The 24,828-nt window shown below is 43.2% G+C and overlaps 1 protein-coding gene across 1 annotated transcript in view; it reads left to right on the top strand.

The window, feature by feature from the left end:
• Positions 1-1,588: 1,588 nt before the first annotated feature.
• Positions 1,589-24,828, top strand: part of HDAC6 (histone deacetylase 6) — a 49,924-nt gene continuing 26,684 nt past the window's right edge. The window contains exons 1-13 of the mRNA XM_032210474.1: positions 1,589-1,710; positions 3,641-3,737; positions 3,893-3,997; positions 5,693-5,781; positions 15,034-15,118; positions 16,305-16,345; positions 16,439-16,535; positions 17,740-17,837; positions 19,636-19,740; positions 20,308-20,376; positions 20,577-20,703; positions 22,656-22,721; positions 23,752-23,811. Coding sequence (XP_032066365.1) covers positions 3,663-3,737; positions 3,893-3,997; positions 5,693-5,781; positions 15,034-15,118; positions 16,305-16,345; positions 16,439-16,535; positions 17,740-17,837; positions 19,636-19,740; positions 20,308-20,376; positions 20,577-20,703; positions 22,656-22,721; positions 23,752-23,811 — 1,017 coding nt within the window. The 5' untranslated portion in view covers positions 1,589-1,710; positions 3,641-3,662. The remainder of the gene's footprint in view (positions 1,711-3,640; positions 3,738-3,892; positions 3,998-5,692; positions 5,782-15,033; positions 15,119-16,304; positions 16,346-16,438; positions 16,536-17,739; positions 17,838-19,635; positions 19,741-20,307; positions 20,377-20,576; positions 20,704-22,655; positions 22,722-23,751; positions 23,812-24,828) is intronic.

Here is a 24,828-nt window from a genome sequence, read left to right as displayed (position 1 = left end):
CCACATCAATTTTAACAGCATCTGTACAAGTATAGTCTGAAATGTAACTCTACAGTGTATGTTGTCTGTACTGTTTGCTGTTTGCTGCAAGGCGACAAATTGCTGGGAGGCAGAAGCAGATTTCCCCCCAAGTTTTGTCCATTAACACTTACGCTATAATAAAATTAATGTAAGCAGAAACTGGGCTAAATTATTTTACTATTTTATGTTTTATTGGGCAAATAATCAAGGGAGGCGGATGGGGGGGTCTTAATCATTGCTCTACATGGGGCTGCCCTTGAAGAGTATTCGGCGACTTCAGCTGGTCCAGAATGCAGCCGCGCGAGCGATCGTGGGTGCACCTCGATTCACCCACGTAACACCTATCCTCCGCGAGCTGCACTGGCTGCCTGTTGATCTCCGGGTGCGCTTCAAGGTGCTACTTGTCACCTACAAAGCCCTTCATGGTATTGGATCTGGATACTTGAGAGACCGCCTACTGCCAATCACCTCCACTAGACCGATAAGATCGCATAGATTAGGCCTCCTCCGAATTCCATCAGCCAGCCAGTGTAGACTGGCAACTACTCGGAGGAGAGCCTTCTCGGTGGCTGCTCCAACCCTCTGGAACGAACTCCCCGTGGAGATCCGGACCCTCACCACCCTCCAGACCTTCCGCGCCGCACTTAAAATCTGGCTAGCCCGGCTGGCCTGGGGTTAAAGACTCTAACCCCTACTCGAATTGTATGACTGTTGAGTTCTTAAATGATGTAGTGCTTTTATGTTGTAAATTGTTTGTCCTCCCCCCCCCCCTTTTGAACTGTGCGCCGCCCTGAGTCCCCCCAGGGAAAAGGGCGGCATACAAATAAAGTGAAACTAAACTAAACGAAGCCACAGTCTATCTGTGTGTAAAGTGTGGGTAGTTACCATATATACCTGAAATATATAAGAGAATATCTGTAGCTCAGGGTTGAACTGCGGAGTCCTTGCTACTCGCTGAGCTTATTTAGTTGCAGATTTTTCATTACCCAACTAGGGAAAGACTTGAGGGCGACTTGAGTGTGGTGTTTGTCACCTGTTTATGTATAACAGCTTGCCCTGCAGCAAAGGGATGCTCAATGGTTGCGTTCCACCTCCAGCCCAAACTTTCCCATCTAACAGCTTCTCAGCGCAGTTCCTAATGTCACAATTTGAGCACATGTTCAGAGCAGTCCAAGTGTGTGTGTGTGCCCACGGCCAAAAATTAAGCAGCCAGGCTGCCCCACCTGGAAGGCAGTTTTTGGAAGTATTTCATCGCTTCTCAATTAAACCCTGAATCATAATCGTGCCTGAGTGGAGGAAGAGCGACACACATTGAGGAAAACAAAGAAAAAGGGACGCTAATGCAGGAGCCTATGCGCCTCCACCTCCTTTAACCCGTTCTCTACCCCCCGCCCCAAAGACAAGTGGATTCGCCTACCCCCCCCCCCTCCTGTGATCCTGGCCGAAAGACCGCTCTCCAGCGGCCCCGCCCAATGGTTCGCGCCAGTTGGTTCACCCACCCACCCGGCCCGAACGGAATGGTCTCGCCCACTTTCTGCCGAGGGCGGCGAACGGTTTCCCTCGCGGAGGGGGAGTGGCGCCGAAGTGACAGCATCAGGCGGCGCCTTAGGAGAGAGAGAGAGAGGGAGAGAGGTAGACAGACCGGGCTCAGGACGTGGGGAGGGCGTGGCCGGTCAGCTTTAGCGCCAGGTAAGTTGGAGACATTTTTTTTTGGGGGGGGGGATGCAAGGTGATGCTGAAGAGCGTGGTGATCGCCCCGCCCAAGTCGAGCCCTGCCTTCCTTCAAACCCCCCCACCCTTTTTTTTTTGCGGACGATCCGACATTGCTGCCTTCCCGCAAGGTCCTGATTGCCTTCGGCTCCAGCTTGAGTAGGTCGCCCCAGCCCGCAGTCGAAGGGGCGGCGGGTAACCGCGTCCTCCCTCCCGAGCCGCCGTGGACTGGACCCTTCCAAGGGTGGGGAAGTGGTCCTTTCAGTTGCAGGTTTGGAGGGTGGGTGGGTGGGTGGGGATGGTCCTTGTCACCTTGGTAACAGGCGGACAGATTGGGGGGGGGGGTTCTCCAAAGGCGGCGTCCACCGCACGTGTTTCTACAGGGGTGGCGTTGGTTCTTTGCCATGCCTTCTGCAAACAAGATCTGGGGGGATCAGAAGGGTCGGAGAAGGGGTTGGGAGCAGCACAGGGGGTGTGCCTGTAAAGAGGCTGGGTTTCCATCCCCCACCTCAGATCTGCTTCTGACGGTGCTCGCAGGTTTACCCCGAAGTAAATCCCACTGGGGTCAACCAGTTTGACAGTCAGGTAGGCAAGCCTGAGGAACTGCAGTCTCCCTATACCAGAGGTCTTCAAACTTGAGAACTTTAAGACTTGTGGACTTCAACTCCCAGAATTCTCCAGCCAGCTGGCTGAAGAATTCTGGGAGTTGAAGTCCACAAGTCTTAAAGTTTCCCAAGTTTGGGGACCCCTGCCCTATACTGATGGCTGGAGAAAGGTTCTGTCAAAATGAAGCTGATGGCTCCAAGGCAAAATAACAACGTTATTAGTGAGGAAAATGAGAGAATGAGGATGATGCCAATGGGAGAAAGACCATTGTTTGGTTCTGATTCCAGCCAGATGTTTGGATAGAAATAGGGGCACAGTTTGCATTTTAACTGTTAAGCCTACACTTAGGAGTTAGGGTATTGCTGGATTCACCAATCATAATTTTGTTAATTACAGTGTATTAAATAAACCACAACTGTTTTGCACAGATAATAAGCCATAGACAATGGTTTATAAACCACAGTGGCTGGATTCATATCACATGCTACGCTTAAAATGAATGAATTGTGCTATGGCTTAACACGAAGTAAATCCTCCATTATTAATAATATATTTATATCCCACTAAATCAAACAAAACTGTTGAAAGTTTGTATGACACATGCAGGTAACTGAAATATCACCAGTGAATCTAAACTATAAATATCTAAAATTAAAAAACAACAACATCAAAATAGATATGATAGGCAAAGTACACACTGGCGTTAAGCCACATATAAACAGTTAGGTCTAAGTTGTGAATACTTTGCAAAAGAGTCAGTTTTGTGTTTGTTTTCATTTTAAAAAAATGAAATTAAGGAGAGGACTAGTCTAATTCCCACTGCAAGGCTGTTCCTGAGAACCAGCATTGCTACTGAAAAACCGCATGTTTAGCCCCAGTAGCTCTTTATTACTGGAAGCAAGAAACTACTTCCTTGATGACATTATTTGTTATTCATTTCCAACTAGAGTAGGTAACCCTGAATATAACTAGATACCAACTGACAAGGGCTTCATAGGGCAAGAGAAATTACTCAGTGACAGCTTTCCCCTGCATAAGCAACTACTTTCTTGGTGATTATTTCAGAGAACAAGATATTTAGGCATAGGGTGATTTTAGAATTGAATGCTTTAGCACAGGAGTGTCAAACTTGTGTCATCATGGTGGCATCATGTGATGTATCAGGACTCCCCCCCCCTTTCACTAAATGGTGTGCGCGTTGCCAGCGTATGACTCATCCAGCCCACGGGCCACAAGTTTTACAGCCATGCTCTAGCATCTGTTATGGAACTTTCTGTAACATGTGTTTGATTTTCTTCCATAGGATTGAAGGAGGCAGTAGCTCAATGGCTTCTGATTTGGGAAATGCCTCAGTTTTGGATCCCATAACTGTGCCTGCTTTGGACATTCAGGCTCCATTGGTAAAGTAAACCAGTTGTTGTGATGGAGACTGTGGGAATCAATAGTTCACTGGGAGTATGGTTAGCTTCCCTTTCTGTCCCATGGAAGAGAGGAGAGCTTTGCTACTTCTGTGGCAGGTCGGTGTATCAAAGTAATGTTCTCTTGGTTTCCCTAGAAAAAGGCTAACAAGAAGGGAGGGCTTCCAGAGGCCAAGCGGAAAGGACGTGCAAAAAAGATGAACAAAGATGCCGAGGATTTGCCTTTGGTCCTGCAGAAACTGGTAGGTAGATCCCTTCAATTCCCAAGTTCTGGACTGAAAAAGCAGCTATGAGTCCTTCATTCGCTCTTAGGAGAGAACTGGAAGATGCAGGAATAGCAATAGCAATAGCAGTTAGACTTATATACCGCTTCCTAGGGCTTTCAGCCCTCTCTAAGCGGTTTACAGAGTCAGCATATTGCCCCCCCAACAACAATCCGGGTCCTCATTTTACCCACCTCGGAAGGATGGAAGGCTGAGTCAACCCTGAGCCGGTGAGATTTGAACAGCCGAACTGCAGAACTGCAGTCAGCTGAAGTAGCCTGCAGTGCTGTATTTAACCACTGTGCCACCTCGGCTCTAGCCTAGTCCTAGCTTCTTTTAAGACTTAGCCATTCATCTTAAAAAAACTTAAGGGGTACTTTCCTCTCTCTCAGCAACTCAGTTACAAAAGATCCTCAACTATTTAAAAATGCCACTCGTGATAACTTCATTTCTACCATCACTGCAATGATACCTTTAACACCATGAAGCAATAACATCTGCCTATCTCATGTCTTTGGGACAGACTCAGTAGGTCAGTCTTGTCCAGTGATGGCGAACCTATGACACGCGTGTCAGTGCTGACACGCGTAGCCATTTGGGGTGACATGCACAGGATTTCATGCGATTCATCCTCGGCTCCTGCACGGCCGCCGAGGATGAAAGAATCTGTGCTGGAGGAACGGGGGGGGGGGGGGGACACTCACTTACTGTATCGCCGCCGCCCCTTTCTGAGCGCAGGGGCTGCTGGTAAGGCGTGCGTGCCGTGCGCACACACGTCATCAGCGCGGTGAGGGAGGACCCGCAGGAGAGGAGCGCGGGAACAGTGCGCGCCTCTCTCCAGTCAGGCCGGCACAGAGAGTCTACTCCTGGGACTGTCGGTTACGACCGCACCACAGCAGGGAAGTAGTTTAAACTATAAATTGCGCAAAATTATGTTTTTGTCGAAGTGACACACAACGCGAGTTATGCTCGATTTTTTGCCGATTTTTGACACACCATGCCAAAAAGGTTGCCCATCACTGGTCTTGTCAAACTGGTTGCCCACAGGCCAGATGCATCACACACAGGCCACGCCCACCTTGGCTCTACAAAGGCAAAAAAAATCACAATGTGTTACGTGACACGGTCTAGTTTGACACCCGTACAGTAGGTGGATAAAAATGCCAAATCCAGTCTAAACTTAAATATGCTGACTGTGCAACCATCCATAATAATACCATCCATAATAATAATTTACCATCTTCTACTCCTATATTGTCATTTGGCACGTTCTCTTTTTCCTGAACGTATTGAATTTAAACTATTGCGAATGAAGGCAAATATACGTGTCCCAGGATACTATTGCAAGATCCAGTCTAGCTCGGTCACTGGGACCAGAGTTTACTCTTCCGAGTTTTTGGACTCAGACTGGAGCCCATCCTCAGGAAACCTCTCTCTACCAGAAAGTGTAAACTGTCAAACTATTGTACCCCTTTACTCCGTAGCATTTAGTCCAACATATTTGGAGAGTGTCAGGTTAGGAAGAGCTAATAGAGGATATTATATCGTATCTAATTGTGCTCCTGTGAGCAAGAAAGAGAGAGAGAGTATCAAGGTATGGCCTTATTGGGGCAGTTAGGATTAGAATGTTTTTCCTGCATGCACCACTTTTTTGTGTTGTTCTTTCTTAAATAGGATCTTACTTCAGAATGTGCTGCTCCCTTAGGAACTGGACTGATTTGTGATAATCGAATGACGGAATTTTGCTGCCCGTGGGATGAAAGGTATCTAGGGGGAAAGGATGGGGTTTTGAGCCTTAAGTGTAATCGCTGAGATGTATTATTTTAATTTTTAGGTCTTTTAACTTTCAGGATTTTTTTTTCAAGGTTACAGTCTCTTAATCTCTGTTTTGCATGTGCTTAATCCTAAAATACTTTATTTGCCTTTCATTTCTACTCTATAGTAATAAATAATTTCTACTCTATAGTAATAAATAATTCATTATATAATCTTTAAAGTTTTTTTTTAAGAATAGTGAGTATTTGAAAATCTCAACAGTATCTGACCCAGAGATTACAAATAAAATGAATTGCTTGATGAAATAATATTTAATAAGAATCCTTTTGGAGTACAGCCGGCTGCTTTTAAACAACTATTAGTAGACAAATTAATAAAGGATTGGTAGCTCAACAAGGAACCACCTGGTTCCAGGATGGCCATATTCAGAAACAATGGGCTTTAGAATCCCACATTCTGAAAAGTTAAATGAAATGAAAAGGATTTTACCTTTCTATCTTGCTTCAGAATTTCCTCCAGGCAGGTAGCGAGCGAGTGCTGGGAACAAGCACTGACATTTGTCTGTTTCATCAGCACTCACTTTAACAGAGCTCTCTTAATCAATACAGTTAGGATGGAAGTGAACATGATTTGCTGGTGATTTTCATAAATTCTTCTAAGGTGCAAATACATACTTTCTCTAACGTAGAACCTCATTTCAGTAGGTAATCATGGATTTGGAGCTTTTGTTTTGTTTCTGATCAATTGTACTGGGTAATTGCTCAGGATGTATTTAAATTTTAAAAAATGCATTGGTTGTGTGAATAAAATGTCTCATTCAGTGAGGGAGAGCCAAGTAATCTTCCTGCTTCCTGCAAGCAAGGTAGGGCCAGGCACCTGATGCCTTCTATAAGTTTCAGAGTTCCTGTCCCGTCTGCCTCAACCAGCATAACCAATGGAACTGTAGTCCAAAATCAGAATATCAAGTTGTCCCCATTGGTGTAGGTTTATCCAAACCTGTTGTATGACAAGATATCCTTACCAAATGATTGTTCAGGAACCAAATATTGTTGTAGTGTCAGCTCACAAAAGCATTTCTAGTCTGCTCTCGAGTTGCCATTAGAAGCAAGGGGAAACACTTTCCACGCATACCTTCTTTAAATTTTGAATCACAGGTTACCAAAGCCGGGTTGTGAGGCGTACCTCGTTGGAGAATGTGATTTATGATACAGACTGAAAGGGGTGGGGGGGACAGGTCAAAGCTGGGCTGTAACTTACATGCACTAGAGTAGATCTCACTGGAGTAGATGCCCGACATGTTGCTCCTAATAAATCATTGGATTCCTTTTGAAACTTGCCTCGAGACTCATGAATTAATTAGGGCATCTGTCGGAACCTTGACATCTAGCTTTAATCACTGCCTCCAGCCCTCGTAGTTTCTCTGAACCATACATTTAGTCCTGGTTTTTCTGTTCTATTCTGTTTTTTTCAAAAAATCTAATATAATTTGTAGTACATGTAGACATGCTTAAAAACTCACTTTGCAGAGTCAGCCTCACTTCTGCCATTGCCTTTCAAGTCATAGTACTTACCCTTGAACTTCCAAGTTACTGCGGGTAACCTATGCTGTACATGTCAAAATAAAAATGTTTATTATAGTGGCCAATATCTTGTGAGATTCTGAAATCTCACTCAAAGCCTTGGGGGCAAAAAATGAGATTTTCACCAAAATTCTTGTACGATATTCAGTGGGAAAATCAAAGAAATTTAGCTATTTCAAAACATAAATTTTAAGTAATTAAGTAATGAAGTAATTTTAATTTTATTTAAGAAGTGGGACCTTTGCTCATGCACTTTAGTGGTGTCTTTCTGATGCTTGATTTACATGATAAAAAATCAGTTATGATATATTGCTAAACATGAAGGAAATGGTTGGGAACCACTGCCTTAGCTATCCTAATATAGCAAGAGGAATATGAAGTAGAGGAATATTAAGATGGCTTTGAAGAGGTATGTGACAGCCATTATGAAGACATCATAGCCTGGAAAAACAGGAGGGGTTGAGGAAAAAATGCCAGATTTTCCCACCTTGACTGTCTTTAGTATAAGAGGAAAAAGAGAGGGAAACTGTCAGGGTGTCAGGATTCTATTATAATATCCTGTAACAACCAAGTAAAGTTTCGGTAATTTTATGGCAGCTAACTCCTGACCTGTGTGGATTTCAACACAAAATCCAAAGCAAATACAAGAATCACTGCAGGGTTTATTAAGCAGCATGTTTTAGTGGCACTCCCTCTAAAGAATATTGAGAAAGATGCTAAAGGGGACCCACTTTTATTTATACCTCTCAGAAAGGAGAGAAAATGTAATGCATAAGCAACAGATAAAATCATGATGCATATTCATAACTACTGGATTGCAAGTTACCTCCTGTGCCTGTTTAATAAAACAAAGAGTAGGCATAAAGCAATAAAACGAGAGGAAAGCATCTCCCATAAATCAAGATGAGGCAATTTTGGGAATGCCAGATACCAAAAGGAAAACATCTCCCATTAGTACTTTAAATCAATGTGAATTGTTTGAATAAGATAACAGGCTATGGTTCAAAGCCCAAATCCTTGTAACTCTATTAGTTTGATTTAGCCCATTCCATTCAACTAAAAACTGATTTTTCCCACACCTGGCTTATCTCAAAAGGCTGACACCAACATGGTGTTTGTAACTATCGTGCTTTCCTATGACTCTTATACTGAATGGAGGATTTTTTTATTTGCTTTGAAAAATAAAAACCAATAACAGTGGTGAAAAGTGGTTGCAGAATTCCTCCCTCAAGGATCTTTTTGTAAAGGGAGGATTCCCTCCATTTAGATCATGGAGATATTTTTCTCTAGTCATTGGAATGAGGGGTGGGACCTCCCTTGCCAAAACCAATATCTCATTTATTCTTATGTTGCTGAACTCATGTTGTGATTGCTTTGGGTACCTGTTTAGATACTGAAAGGTGCCTACAAACTTCCAGTGTTGGTGATTTCTGCCATATGGTGCCTACTTGAAATACCCATGAAGGCAGTGGAACTCTCTTCTCAATAGATAATCAAAAGATATGGATAGGAGATAGATTTCTTAAGATCAGAGAATTGGATTAGAATGGTTAATAAAGCCTTTGAAATGCTGCAAATGATTGTAGATTTTCCTCCTCCTCCTCCTCAATATTCTGTCTTGGATACACCATTGTGTACCTGGACTAAAATACTGTCCAGGTAATCCTTGGCTTATTTCGGTTCATTGAGCAACTGTTCAAAGTTATGATGGCATTGAAAAAAATGGATGTACAGCCAATCTTTGAAGCTCCTGATATTGCAGCACCCCCACCGTTATGTGATTGCAATCTTGGGCGTTCAGGTGTCTCATTTGCAGTTAGGGAACTGCAGTCATATCACCATTTGCAACCTTCCCTGCTGGCTTTTCACAAAGTAAGTGAGAAAGCCAGCAGGGAAAGTGAGAGGTTACTCAGGTAAGTTACTCTCACCTTTTCTCCCTCCTGCACCAATCTCCTCCAGTCCTGCCCAGTAAATGCCCAGCCTCTTGCCAGCTGTCCCAGGCCATCCCTCAGTTTCCTCCAGCCCCTTTGCCAAATGCTCTTGCTGCTTACCTGGGACTTCTGTCTCTTCCCAATTAATGACCTGCATATTTTGGGTGAGCACATTTTAGGCTTTAAGACTGCATTCCTTAGTGATGGCAATCCTGGTCTCAATTGTCATCATAACCCGAGGATTGCCAGTGTGTGAATGCACTTCCAGAAAGCATATCCTTAGTTTTGATGGTGTCTCGGTTCACTCATATTGTAGTATTGACCTGCCTTATGATGATGATGAATACTCTGGATTTTGTAAGAAAATAGGATGGAAGAAAGGTTCTTGTGTAAAATCACGTGGCAGGCACAGGAAGTAACTTGCAATCCAGTAGTTATGAATATGCAATATGTAATAGTCTGTGTCCCTGCTGGACTGCTTTTCCCTTTTGTAATCAATTGAAAGCAGGATTAAAGTCTGAAGTGAATATGATTCATCATTCCAAACCACTGTAATTTTTTTCCTGGCAGAGGGAGGAAGAGTAACCTTGGTTTGGATGTGGGTAAATATATAATTCTGTTCTTATTTCCCTTTGTGCTGCCTGTAACTCTGTGGTGTGTGTGTTTATTCCACCCACTTGGCTCACTTTTCCGTGTAATCTCAGTGTAATTCCCTGGATATGATGACCATAATCCTTTTATTTCTTCCCTGATTCCTCATTGGATTCTTCATCTCCAGCCCTAAATAGCAGCCCTCTACCCTTGATCCTTGTTCATTGTGAAGTTTCCATCTTAAAATCCTTCATTCTTCTTTGTTAAATGCAATCATCCTTAAATTTGGAAAAAGAAACGCCATTGGGTAATGCTGGAGTCCTAATGTTCACCTGTTACGTGAAAGGGAGCCCCAATGAACACAAACAAATTCACTTCACCTTAAGTTCGCATTGGATCTTATCCACTTTCACCTAGAACAGGATTCGATACACTTAAGTAGACTCAGAATCTAACTTTACTATACAGATCCTATCCATTTTGCCCTTTCTAATTTAATAGTATTATGGAGAACGTGAAGCAGAAGAGACTCACTCTAAATGGGCAACAAGAGAGATTGATCAATCATAATACGCTGTGTATTTGAATGATTATTTGTGGCTTACAACCAGTCACATTAAAAACATCCATAAATTTAATATTGATTGATGTAATGGTCTGTGGGAATGTCCTTGAAAGATGGGAGAAGGAAGAACCGAAGCCAGGGAAAGGTCAGATAAGCCCACAGAAGAAATGTGGAAGGACAAGTGACTCTGAAGAAATTTCCTCTAGTTTCTTTGACTGTAAAGATGAGGGGAGAGAAATGTGCTTTCATACTTACTTTTTGTAATAAAGGTAATGTTAGTACTCATGGCATCGGCTTCCTATCTGGACTATCTCAAAGGGCTGATGTTTAAATGTTAAAATATTTGCTGCTATCTTCCTTTACACATCAGTTCCCAAATGCCCACAGAAGAGGATGGCTTCAGTTTGTTTCCTAAATGATGATAGTGTGAGAACTAGTTGGAGCTCAAGGGGTAAGCAAAAATCAGGAGCTACCACTGAAAATGCCCTTCCTAGGTCTCCACCTGGTGGATCTCACTAGGAGTGGGCACCTATAGCATCTTTTCCTAGCCACATTGTATAAAATGGGTAGATTCTGCCTAGAGGAAGAGTTTATGAAATCATTAGAGAAGCATAGGGGTTAGCCTGCGAAAGTGATGTCTATTCCATTCTGAGTCCTTTTGCAAAATCAACAAAGCAAAGGGATTATATTAATGATTTTTAAAATAATATACTTCAGGTTTTATTTTGTCCTTTGCAAGCATGAATAGACCCAAAGTATAAATGAAAAGAATTTCCTTGCTTCTAGAAAATGCTATCTTCACTGGAATAGGAAAGGAGTTAATAACCTTTTAAACGTTCCTTTCTATATATAGGTGTTCTAAATTTGTGAGAACACTGTATCAGCACTTCTGTATTTGCAATAACAGTTGACTCTTTGTTTCCACCCTGTACAGCTCTAAATCATTCTTCCTCTCTCCTCATAATATCAGTGAATTCGTGATCTACATTTACAAGCCCTATAACAGCCCTTTTCAAACTGTTTTATCGGACAACTTCGATCATTTCCCAGTCAGCTATCACCACATGCTATCTACAAATATTTGTAGAGCATCAGCTTAGGAAAAACTGACTTTGACAAGTCTAGAAATATTTCTAAAAAGTCTGCTTTGGGACATACAAGAGAGGACCCATCCTTAAGTTCCGAAATTTAGCACAAAGATGCTTCTCTTGGTCACCTGTGGAGATAGCTAGCATTCATATTTAGCTGTTCTGATTTTAAAGTCGTGTTTTTCTTTCTCTCTTGACACAAATGTTACCATGCAAATATTCTGCATTAACACATTTTCCATGTTTGAGGTGACATGATCAGAGGCTGAGAACTATCTAGCTCTTTTTTGCTGCCACATTTAGCATGCTTCCATGTTTGACCAGTGCTTCATGACGCATCAACGTAAGGCTAGTGTTCTTCTGGAAGAGTGACAGATTTTTCTTTAAAAAAACAATATATATATTTTACTGCTCTTTTGAAAGACTAGCAAACCTGTTTTAAAAAAACAGAGCTAATGTGTTCTGCATGCAAGGTTGATTTTAATCAGAGAAGTGAGCTTGGCTACCAGCTGTATGTCTTATTCTGAACCTCACGAGTACATTACAGGTTTCTCAATGCTTCTGCTGACAAAAACTTTTGTGTGTGGCCATACTTCTTATTATTGCTTTTATTACTTTGGGTAGGAGGTACCAGTTACCTACTCTAGTGACATTGTGTGATTTTTTAAGATACTTCTCGCCCAATCTATGTCAAAACTTAGATCTACTAGCTTTCTAGAAGACTGATAAAAATATATTTTAAAAAATCAAGCTGATTAACAGGCTTGGGAGAAGGAGGAAGATGTAGAGAACTGTCTTAAGGTGTCTTCTAATTTCCCTCCCTTCTTCCACTTCACATCCTTCTTTCATGCCACGAGGCTACCTTTGGGCATATGTTAAGACCAGCAGGCCATATTAAGAAACTACTTGAGTGATGGGTTACTGAGGTGGGCACATCTGTGGCATGCATCAGGGAGTCGGACATTATGAAAGGTGATTAAAACCTCTGTCCCAAGCCATTGTTCACAGTCACCCAGGCTCAGTTCCCATTAAGAAGACTGGTGGTGTTTTTTCCTACCAGCCGGGTGTGCGGGAGGAAACTTAGCCAGGAAATCCATCAATCATTGTCCTTAAATTCTCCTCCAATAAATAGCAATAGCAATAGCAGTTAGACTTATATACCGCTTCATAGGGCTTTCAGCCATCTCTAAGCGGTTTACAGAGTCAGCATATCGCCCCCACAGTCTGGGTCCTCATTTCACCCACCTTGGAAGGATAGAAGGCTGAGTCAACCTTGAGCCGGTGAGATTAGAACCGCTGAACTGCAGATAACAGTCAGCTGAAGTGACCTGCAGTACTGCAGCCTAACCACTGCGCCACCTCGGCTCTTGAGGGCAGGACTATTCACCAGTTTTATTACTGATGCAGATTATTGCTTGGCAATTGGCACAAGCCAAATTATGCTGACATACTTTTCTGTCCACTCGAGCATTGAAAGGATGCACGCTAAAGCTGCCACATAGCGCATACAGAATTGCTGGCTAAACATGAGGTGGCTTCCACTCCTAGCAAACGTAGCAGGAATTATTCCTATCGCATTCAGTGAGGCTAACTTTCAGTTTTGGCATAGTAATTTCAGTTTCGTTTCGTGATTATTTTTTTTAGCAGTATAAATCTTTTGATTTCAGGCCTACTTCCAAATTTTCATTTCCATGGAAAATCTAAAAAAGGACAGCGCTATCAATATATGAAGACTCTGTCACTATTGCTTGGGATTGCTCAGCTAATGCTTATTATTTTATTGTTTTTCTTTTTTTATTATTATTTTCATGTTGTCTTTTTATGTCCTTGTAAGCCATCTTGAGTCGCCATGTGCGAGTAGGCGGCAATATAAATTTTCTAAATAAATAAATAATGTCCCCGTTTCACAGCAACTATAATAGGCACACACATCTTCTGTCAATTGACAGGCCACAGCAGATTTTGCCTGTTGCTTGGACCACGCTTTGAAAATATGCCTCGCTAGGTCAGTTTTAGGAGGGGATTTTTCCAGACCTTTCAACCAATCAAATGTCTGTGGTTGTGCTTGACAAGAGCACAGAAATTCTATAGAGCAGTTTCTCCCAATATGTCGTCCTTTAGAATTGTTAGGATTATTCTGCTAGCATGGTTCAACATTGCCTCCAGTAAAATGGTCTGAAAACTCTGAGCTGTCTTGCTCTTCTGCCTCTGAAGGAAACTGTGTTGGTGTAAGTGCTGCATAAGCAGCAGATGAACGTGATTCTACCGTGATTTTTTACTTGTTTTGAGGAAGAGAAGGGTGAAAAGAGCAGAGCTAGCTTCTCAGCCAATTGTGTAGAAGGTCTTTATCCATAGAAGTCTGTTCTGACCCCCCTCCTCCGTCCAGTAACGAAAGCCGAGACAAGCTTAATTAGACTGTCCTTTAATAGCAAGACCAGAATCTCGGTGGCTGAAAGCCAAGCAAACAAACAGATAAGGAACTTGGCAGCAAGTCCGACAAACCTTGGCAGCAATCCAGCCTGCCAAGTTAGTTAACGTTCTTTTTAGTCAAAGCGTTGACTTCTGCAAAAGGGGCGTGTGACAAGCAGTCTTTTTTATAGTCTGGAGAGGAGCCTCATAACCACTAGCTGAGCGCAATTATCTCCTGTAATTGCGTAATTGTTCTTGACGTAGCTCTTCAATGGCGTGCATCAAGGAACAACTCACTGTTGTTTTCTGGATCACTCTCCCTTGTCTCCTCCCCACTGGTCCAAGGCTCAGGCGCCACCTGGTGGCCATCTAGTCTCTCTGCGCCCTGCTAAATCGGAACCCTGTCCAGTGTCCTTCACATCCTCCAGTGCCGACTTATAGAGCCCCTCGCTGTCGGAGTCTGGTGGCAGCTCCAACAGCTCCTTCTGGGCCACAATAGAAGTCATAGAGAAATAGCTATATACATGGCTTCAGGGCATTCCCAAAACAGTGCATCTTCACCATAAGCTCTGGAAACTCTTTCAGTGTGGAAAACTCATCCCTGTTAATATATGTGTGTGAACTTCCAGATCCTCTGTAAATTATGATCTCTTGCACAATCTCGGTTATGCAGATTCAAAGGGCTTTGCTCTCGCAAGCATTCCCGCATTATTTCCCGAATGCGGCTTCTGCTCCCTAGCTCTAACATTTGTAGCCCTACTGTCTCCCTTCCACTTTATTTCCTCCTGTTCCTCCTCCCTTTAATTCTGCTCCACCTGTTATGATGATACCCATTACAATGGTTTAAGTGCCCTCTGCCATTCTCCCACTGCAACCACAGTTCACACTTCTCCCTTCTCCCTTGCTTTACTGCATTCCTGAATTATCCAGATAAAGAATGGGTTCTGGAGAAAGACAGCCTGCCCACCCTTGTTTCTTTCTTCTCCAAACCATCTCAACTCCATTACTTGCCTCTGAGTTAATGAGTTGTTGATCTGTCTCTACATGTGCCCTTTGTTGTCTTTCTTTTTTTTAGTTTCCCAGAGTGCCCAGAACGACTGGTGACCATTCGGGACAAATTGCTTCAGTATGAACTGTTGGAACGTTGTGTCCCAGTGATGGTAAGAGAGGGAGCAGATGAGAACAAGCAAGAATTTGTGGATAGGTTCAGGATAGATTCCAGTGATGCAGTAATTAGAGCAGTGATGTGCGGTGAGCTTTATGGCTGGTGAGGCAGCAATTTTTTTGGACTTGTGGACTTCAACTTCCAGAATTCCACAGCCAGGCATGCTCAGTTCCGATTTAAAGCGACAGCCTTTTTCCCCCTTGCAAAATAAGTTTTCCCATTCTTTTTCTTCTCCCTCCCCCCCCTTCCTCCCTCTCTCCCTCCCTCCCCCCTCTCTCAAACAGACACATGCACACAGAGAAGTTGTATCCCAGATCAGGAGGTGGGAGAATCACATGCCTCCTTTGCATACGGAATTTTTGGCCTTTTAACCCTTGCTTAACTCTTAAAAGGCGAAAAATTCCTTATGCAAAGGAGGCCCATAGTTCTCTTACCTCCCCCTACAGTTAACACTAAGCAGACTCAAAGTCACTGTGACTTGGATTCTGGCAGTAACTACCTTGGCCTTTTTAGTTATTTTAAAAATTCTTTCCTTTTCCTCATGAGACTGATGAGGCCCTGCCTCCAGTGACTGCACGTCCCTGAATTAGAGTAGAAGTGGGCAACCTGCAGCTCTATCCAACGTGGGTTTTTTTTAGTCCTCTGAGCTCCATTTCTCTCTTTATTGGGAGGTTGTTGTTAGTTGCAAAGTTACGTCCGACCCATCCTGGGTCCTCCAGGCCTTCCTGTCCTCTACCATCTTCTGGAGTCCATTTAAGCTCACACCTACTGCTTCGGTGATTCCATCCAGCCACTTCATTCTCTATCCGTCCCATTCTTCTTTTGCCTTCTTATGCCCCTTTGCTGGAATCTTTCCCAGCATTAGGCTCTTCTCCAGTGAGTCCTTCCTTCTCATTAGGTGGCCAAAGTATTTGATATTGTGAGGTGGGAGGCATAAAAAATAGCCAGGTTCCCCTAACAGATAAGTCATTTTAAATAAATAAATTAAATTTAGCATCTAACAAAGCGGGCTGCCCCCAGCCACCAAAAAATTCCCACCCCAGCTTAGAGAATCAATGTTTGGGGAGAAAAATGTTAGACATCTACAACATGTCCTAAGGTCCTTGAAGAAGTCGGGGAATGAACATGTGAGAAGCAATCAGTAGAGAATGAAATATTTGTATTATTATCTCTCCTTGCAGGGCCGAGAAATTTCTGAGGAGGAGATTCTCTTGGCTCACAGGTGAAAGCAAATCTTGGAGTTGTTGCAGAGCTGAGGGGTGGAGAGGCAGTGACTGAGCTGCAGCTGAACATGTGATTATCTCTTTCTTAACAGTCAAGAATACTTGACCAGCATGAAATTGACTGAAACAATGAGCGAGACTGAGTTAAGGTCTCTGGCAGATACCTTTGATTCTGTTTACCTGCATCCAGTGAGTATCTTCAGAGTTATGTTTAAAGGCAGAAACGTCTAGCTTTAGTAACTAAAATACTTTTGGCAGGCTATACTCTTTGAAACTTCTAGTGATTTTTTTTTCTGAACTACAAGCAGCACTGAATTGGGGAATGTCACTCATTCTAAGGCTGTGTTACACATATCCTTGCCTAATAGCAATAGCAGTTAGACTTATATACCGCTTCATAGGGTTTTCAGCCCTCTCTAAGCGGTTTACAGAGTCAGCATATTGCCCCCAACAATCCGGGTCCTCATTTTACCCACCTCGGAAGGATGGAAGGCTGAGTCAACCCTGAGCCGGTGAGATTTGAACAGCTGAACTGCAGAACTGCAGAACTGCAGTCAGCTGAAGTAGCCTACAGTACTGCATTTAACCACTGCGCCACCTTGGGGGAAAACCAAGACAATGGGTATAATTTATACTGTGTAAATACTTTGCATAGCGGTACATCTGATGGAACAATGTGTTGAAGTCTCTGTTCTGGCATCTTATGGAGGATTCTTGTAGAAATGGGCACGTGGGGTGAAATTCTCCGGAAATAAGGCATCACAGTTTTGGGAAAGGGAGATCTGGGGACAGGGAAAAATATAAATGATATTATAAGATTTTTCCATATCTTTTTTTTTCCTCCATTGCTATATATTTTCTGATCCTTGTAAATAAAGTTCTCCATTCTAGGTAATTTTTCCTCTAACGTTACTTAAAGAGGGGAGTGGGGGTGTTTTAAACCCATTTCTGGAATTTAAAAAAATTAGTATAGTAGCTAGAACAAGAAATTATTCAGATCCTATAATTCTCCAGTGCACTGCTCGGAGAGTCCAATGCTGGGTTAACACAGCCTATCTGCCCTTGGACTGAGTGATGTTTTTAGTTGACCACGCCTCCTTTTGCCTCTGCATGCTCAGTTCGAAAACTCAGTCCACTGCTAATTATACATTATTAAGTATAGCTTGCTATTGGATTCGGGGCTTCTTGGTTTGTTTGTTTTTTTCTTTGCACCTCCAGATAAACAGATCTATCCATGTCCTGTTTTGTTTTTTTCTGAAGGGGCGGGGATGGGGGTGGAGCTAAAGACAAGCAATTTAATGGGATTCTGAATTTCCATCTGTTCTTCTGCATCAGGAGAAACCCTGATACTACAGTAAGATTTGCTAAACCTGATTTTCAATTCCTGCCAAAGAATTTCTACCGCTGTGCCTGCCTTGCTGCTGGTTCTGTCTTGCAACTCGTGGAGAAAGTGTGGTCCGGAGAACTCCGTAACGGTCTCGCTGTGGTCAGGTAAGGTGCAAATAGATTATTACTTTCACTTTTGCTTGACTCAAAACGGCAATGCAGTGCCCCTTGCCATGCCTGTCAGACGGTATATATACCATTTGACAGCCCCCTTGGCAGTAAGGGAAGGGGCACATTCTCACAGTGATTTGTGTACACAACCAGCCCAGAAACATAACTTGTATTTGTTATCTTTTTATTTCTTGCCCACTAGCCAGTAGAGAAGAGATTTCTCTTATCTACAAAACAGGCTTTCTAATCCGCTGCCTTCCAGATGTGTTGGATTTAACTCTCAGAATCTGGTTGACCATACTGGCTAGGGATTCTGGGAGCCAGTTCACATCCAGAGGGCCTCACGTGGTGAAGGTTGCTTTAAATAACAACAGGGTAAAACTACAGTAAAGCAGATGGAAAAGAAAAATTAGGGTGGATAACTCATCTTAGGGAGTCTTTGACTTACAACCGATCATTTAATAACCATTTACCGTCACCACAGCATCAGAATGTAAAGCACTTCTAGCCATTGTAAAATATTGTGTTTCTGCCCCTCTGGTCACATAACCTCATTTCAGATACTTGGTAACGTATCCATGTTTATGAGTGATTGTTAAGTGCTTTGCGATCATGTAATTATCATTTGCAATGTTCTCTGCTTACTTGTCCAGGAAGTCAGCGGGAAAGCTGGCAGGTTGTAAGTGGAACGGGTATTGGATTTGAGGATTTCATATGGGAGGATTTCATCCAGGAGAGGTGAAATCCTCCCATGTGCCTTGAGGAATGGACTTCAAATCTGGTGAAAATGCTGGTGAATGCTAGCATTCTGAAAAGCTCACAGCACTGGCGGTTGTTAGCATTTTCCCATTTGCAGGGGATGCTTAATGACTGCAGCAGGGAGAGCTGGAATTGTGGTCGTTAAGCAAAGCGGTTATGTGGCATCTCAATGACCACTTTAGTCAACAGCAAAGTTTCTGGGCTCAGTTGTGGTTGTAAGTGGAGGAATATCTGTAAAGGCAGGATTGTCAATGTCTTTTCTTCGTGTGTATACATGTGCTTGTTTATGGAGGATGGACATGATAGTCTAGTCCAGTGGTAGTCAACCTGGTCCCTACCGCCCACTAGTGGGCGTTCCAGCTTTCATGGTGAGCGATAGGGGTTTTGTCCGATACTGAAGGACTTTCCTTTTTTAAAATTTAATTGGCTTTTTAAAAAAATTTCATAGCATTATTTAAAAACATTTTCATTAGGTTTTCATAAAATCACCATTACTGTGGAACCAGTGGGCGGTTAGAAAATTTTACTACTAACAGAGATACAGAGATACAAAAGTGGGGGGTAGGTATAAAAAGGTTGACTACCCCTCTAGCCGATCCAGAAGGAAAATACGTGATGGAATTCACCTATCTTAAAATTAACAACCCAAAGCATTGTATTGCTGTCTTCCTCTCTTAATGAAAAGGTGAGAGGATGTGAGAAAAATAATGATTGAATCAAAAAGAAGTGATACCTTAATCTCTCTATTTTTTTTTCATATGAGAATAGATTCACTTACACCGTATTGTAAGAACCTTATATGAAAGTATCCAGAGTGACTCCTCACAATTTTTAAACTTTGTGTCCTTGAAGATGTATGGGAATGGTGGCCCAAGCATGGTTTCTTTCGCATTCAGAGCAGAAGGTGCAAAAAGCAATCGATAACTCGCACTGTAGTCACATTAACATTTAGGCCTTCTTTTCTTTTTTTCCTGAATGGCTGGGCTATGATTTTCTGATTCTACATCAAGCCACTGTATCTTTTGGGTTTCAGGCCTCCTGGACACCATGCTCACCACAGCAAGATGAATGGCTACTGCATGTTCAACAATGTAGGCATTGCAGCACAATATGCCCGACAGAAATTGGGGGTGGAGCGGTGAGTAGCTATGAAGAGGAAAGATAACAGTTAAGGCTGGTTGTTGGACAGCTTGCCCACAAGCATGAGCCAATGTTCTTCCATTCCTCTACATTATGTGGATGGATGGATGGATGGATGGATGGATGGATGGATGGATGGATGGATGATAAGCCAAGGCGCTGAATAAATACAAAGTGTTAGATATTTGAGCAACTAGTCCTAGTCATTCCACACCGCTAAATTTTTGGAGGATGTGTCTCATTACCCAGTTACAATCCATTTTGGTCTTCCATTGAACATCTACTAAACAATCATTTCTATTCTGTTACTGCCCCTAGAACTTTAAATCATGAAATCCATGCCTGTATCAGTGGTCATGACAATATCACTGCTTTTATAAGGAATCCTGGGAATAGTAGTTTAGTGAGAGAGCGGAGATGTCTCCCAGCCCACCGTAGGACTACAGTTCCCATGACTCCTTGAAGAGATGCTAGCAACGGGATTGATGCTAGCTTACTTTTCCAGATGCTGCATTTCATCTACTTCCTTTTTCGTTCATTACGTTTGCATTTCTTTCTCTTCCAGGGTGCTTATCGTTGACTGGGATGTGCACCATGGGCAAGGCCTTCAATACCTCTTTGAGGACAATCCCAGGTGACTAATCGAGGGATGAGCTTTATTTAACTGGAGAACTTGGGACATTTCTATAGTGGATGTGGAGAGCTGGCAAAAGCAGAGCAAATCAGTTTGGGGTTAAATACAGGCTGCGCCCAGATTGGGTTCAGGGGGCTGGGGCTGGTCTAGTGGCTTTGTTTCTCTTCACTGCCTGAATCTGCCGTGACTGCTTTTCCTAGCGTCCTTTATTTCTCCATCCATCGCTACGAAGGAGGGAATTTCTGGCCCCACCTTCCAGAATCTGACAGTCACGCAGTGGGCAGAGGTCGGGGAGAGGGATACAACATCAACGTGCCCTGGAACCAGGTAGGGAAGAGTAGGGAACTCTTCCCAGGTGGTAGGGACATGGTAGGCTGAGATTGTCGGGATTGATAATTTGGCAGTTCTCCATTCTGGCTAAAGTTGCTTGCATGTTGCCTTGTTTTTTTCTTGAGAGCAGTTGCAAATAGAGCCATTTGGCTAGCTACCTAATATGGTTTCAGTATTCCCAATGACTCTCCTGGCTGCTGGGGCAAAAAGTGGGAGGAGCTGAATATCTTTTACAAATAGGCAGATCCCTTACTTTGCTAGTAGATATAGTAGCCTAGTTACAAGAGGGAATCCAAGTTGTACGTGGATAAGTTCAAATTCTGATGTAGCTTTTTTAGGGGGTAAGGTAGGCTTCAGATTAGAAAAATCTCCCCATCCTCTGCAGTTGCTTGGAAATGGCCTTTTCCTTTTGCAGTAGCCACTGGTATGAGGACCTGTTACTATAGGCTTCCAGTACTACTCTGCTTCTTACAGCTGATAAACCAAGTTCACATATCACTCCAAACTTTGTTCTTGAAGCTCCTGAATAAATCTTGGTTGGGTTCACACCAGGGGTGAAAACCTCCCAGTTCGGCTGAACCGGCAGGGATGATTGGCATCAGTTCTCTGAACCAGTGGCAAAAATCCCTGGTGGCCCCGCCCACACTTGCCTGGTCACCCTGTCACCACTCACCTCTTCCAGCCGCTCGACCCGCTCATCCAATCCGAACGTTTCTCCCTTCTTTCACAGCAGAGCTGCTGCAGCCTGTCCCTTTAAGGTAGACCCAGGGAGGGAGGGGCCCGGGGGAGACCATAAAGGGAGCAGCAGCTCCACTGTGAATGGAAGGAAAAATGTTTGGATTGTCTCTGCCACAGAATTCAACATTAAATGCAGCAGAGACAATCTGAACGTTTCTCCCTCCATTCACAGCAGAGCTGCTGCAGGCTGTCCCTTTAAGATAGTCCCCGGGAGGAGGGGGCTGGGGGGGGCATAAAGGGAGAAGCAGCTCTGCTGTGAACGGAGGGAGAAACGTTCGGATTGTCTCTGCTGCATTTAACGTTGAATTCTGCGGCAGAGACAATCTGAACATTTCTCCCTCCGTTCACAGCAGAGCTGCTGCAGCCTGTCCCTGGTACTTTGAGCCACGGGAGGGAGGGGGCCAGCAGAGACCATAAAGGGAGCAGCAGCTCCGTTGTGAATGGACTCATACAAACATTTTTTCCTACTGGGTTCTGTGGGCGTGGCTTGGTGGTGGTGGCCATGTGACTGAGTGGGTGTGGCCATGAGTGACATTGAGTTGGCCATGCCTACTCAGTCACAGGACCTCACCACCAAGCCATGCCCAAATAACCAGTAATAAAAAAATTTGAATTTCACCACTGGTTCACACTGAATAGTAAACCATCAAGTTTTCATTCTCAAATACAGTGTCCTTTTTTCAGTGTAGTAAACCAACATTAAAACATTGTGGTTTGGCATGCTGGGTGATGGTTTAGTGTAGTTCAGGGGTGTCAAACCCGTGGCGCATGAGCTGGATGCGTCATGCACTGGCCACGCCCACCTGGTTTTAGTGAAGGGGGGGAATCACGATACGACAACGTGATGACACGGATTTGACACCCCCACCCCCACCCCAGTATATTTCATGAATCCATCCACCGTGTTTTAGAATCTAGAAATGAGCTCAGATTCAGAAACCTATTACAAACCATGACTACAGATTACAGCTTGTTTTCTTTCTTAAGATGGATTCACACATCAAAACAAACAAGCAGACGTTTCAGGTCTGATTTCTTTTCGCGTACGTAATATCAGATCCATCAAAGTTTATGACCTTCCTTACTATTCCTATGTGACATCAACAGTAGCTGCTATCTTAGCTAGAATGACCGTGCTGTATGTGTGCATATAAAGATATTCCTTGGGGATTTGCTTCAAACTCCTTTGATGTTTGCTTCTATCGTTTTAGACAGGAATGAGGGATGCTGACTACCTCTCTGCCTTTTTACATGTCCTACTACCGGTGGCCTTAGAGGTAAGCAATGGGGCATACAGCATTTTGAAAGTATGGGCAATCCAGTCTATTCCTTGGTTTATTTATTTTTATTTGTATAGTTATAATTGTCCAAAAAAGTAATCCAAGGATCATAAACAGCTTGTTGTAATCCAGGTTCGTACAATAGGAAATGCTGATGGAAGCATGTCTTAATCCTTTGTGTTGGATGACGTGCTTTTTAACATTGTTAGTACGATATTCAAGAGCTGGTCTTGACCTTCCTGCCTTCCTCTTTCTCTTGTTATAGAAACAAACTATCTAAAACAGTAGGTTGTATTAAAGCCATCCAGGGTCACTTAGATGAGATGGGTGGTGTAGAAACTTAATTTTAAAAAATGCTTAATCTTCTGCTTTAATTGAAACACAGGTGAGATTGTGCAGAATTGGGAAGTGTTTATGGGAAATTTGTAGAATCATAGAGTTGGAATGAATCTAGAGTAGGGTTTCTCAACCTTGGCGACTTGAAGTCCACAGGACTTAAAGTCGGCAAGGTTGAGAAACACTGGTCTAGAGGTCATCTAGTCCAGCCTTCTGCTCAGTGCAGTATCCATCAGAGAATCTTTGACAGATGCCAATGCAACTTCAGTTTAAAATCTCTTTTTGTGTTTGTGTGCCATTCTGTTCTTCTAGCTGACAGCTCATTTACGGCCTGTGTACATTTGAGGATGGCACTGTCATCCATTTGAGTTGTATGGTCTGCCCAAATCCTTTGCCAAGTTTTCTCCTTGCTTCATGGAGCAGAAATTTGGGGAAGTCATCATTTTCCCCTCCTCCCTTCCCTTCTCCCCTGTCCACTGCAGTTCTCCTGAAGCAGCTTCATACTCTTGTCATGTCATAATACAAAAACCCAGCGAACATTGTTCTATATAAAAGTATCACAAAACAAAGAATCCTTGGCATAGAGCTACTCCCTCAGTCTTGTTCTTAAACTCTGGGAATTTCCTGGCATTTGTTCCCTTGGCTTCCCAATTGGATAATTTATTCTGGCTCCACTGTGTTTTGTTTGCAGTTCCAGCCCCAGATGGTCCTGGTTGCTGCGGGTTTCGATGCTGTAATTGGTGACCCTAAGGTAAGATGACTTCTTTTTTTTCTCCCTGCAGAGCATTTCTCAGCAATTTTTAGATATTACAATCTATTTTCTTCCCGGTACTCTAGATCAGTGTTTCCCAAACTTGGCAACTTTAAGACTTGTGGACTTCAACTCTCAGAATTCTCCAGCCAGCTCTGCTGGCTGGAGAATTCTGGGAGTTGAAGTCCACAAGTCTTAAAGTTGCCAAGTTTGGGAAACACTGATCTAGATTAAAGTCACAATTACGTTCTGGAGCCGTGATAGGCAACCTTTGGGGAACCGGGTACCGTAGAGATTTAGGGTAAAGAAATAGACTAGGCAAGAAATAAAAAAATACTAATGTTAATTGAAATTCAATTAAAAAAAATAATTCAGACATTAATTTGATTGTTCTCTGTGTGTTTTTAATAAATTCCCCTTTGTCAGATTAAAATTGCAATTCCGTGGCAACTTCACACCCCTGCCACCACTTGCATATTTGCATCAGGTGTCAGGGGGCAAGTACAGGAAATCCTCGACTTAGTGACCGTTTGAAATTACGATGACACTGAAAAAAGTGACACGACCGTTTCTCACGCTGTTGTGACCGTTGCGGCATCCCGATGGTCACGTGATCAAAATGCAGATGTTGGGCAACTGACTCATATTACGACCGTTGCCGTGCCCCAGGGTCACGTTCCCTTTTTGTGACCTCCTGACAAGCAAAGTCAATGGGAAAGCTGGTCCACTTAACAACCATGTTACTATCTGCAGTGATTCACTTAACAACTGTGGCAAGAAAGGTCGTAAAATAGGACAAAACTCACTTAGCTGTCTTCTTGATAAACCTGCTTGACCAATTCTGCAACAAAAAAGAATGATTAATAGCTAATATTTTTGGACGGGGAGGGGGGGGAGGTTTGACCATGTTTAATCCCCTGTCCTGCTTGTAAGACCTCCAGGTTGGTGTAAGAGGAGTAAAACAAGGTTGTATGACTAATCATGCCTTTAACTTTAAACTTTATGAATGGTGTGGTA

This window comes from Thamnophis elegans, chromosome 2, assembly GCF_009769535.1.
Source record: "Thamnophis elegans isolate rThaEle1 chromosome 2, rThaEle1.pri, whole genome shotgun sequence".
NCBI lineage: Eukaryota > Metazoa > Chordata > Lepidosauria > Squamata > Colubridae > Thamnophis > Thamnophis elegans.
Note: the sequence above shows the minus strand (reverse complement) of the source record. Positions and strands in the feature narration are given on the sequence as shown.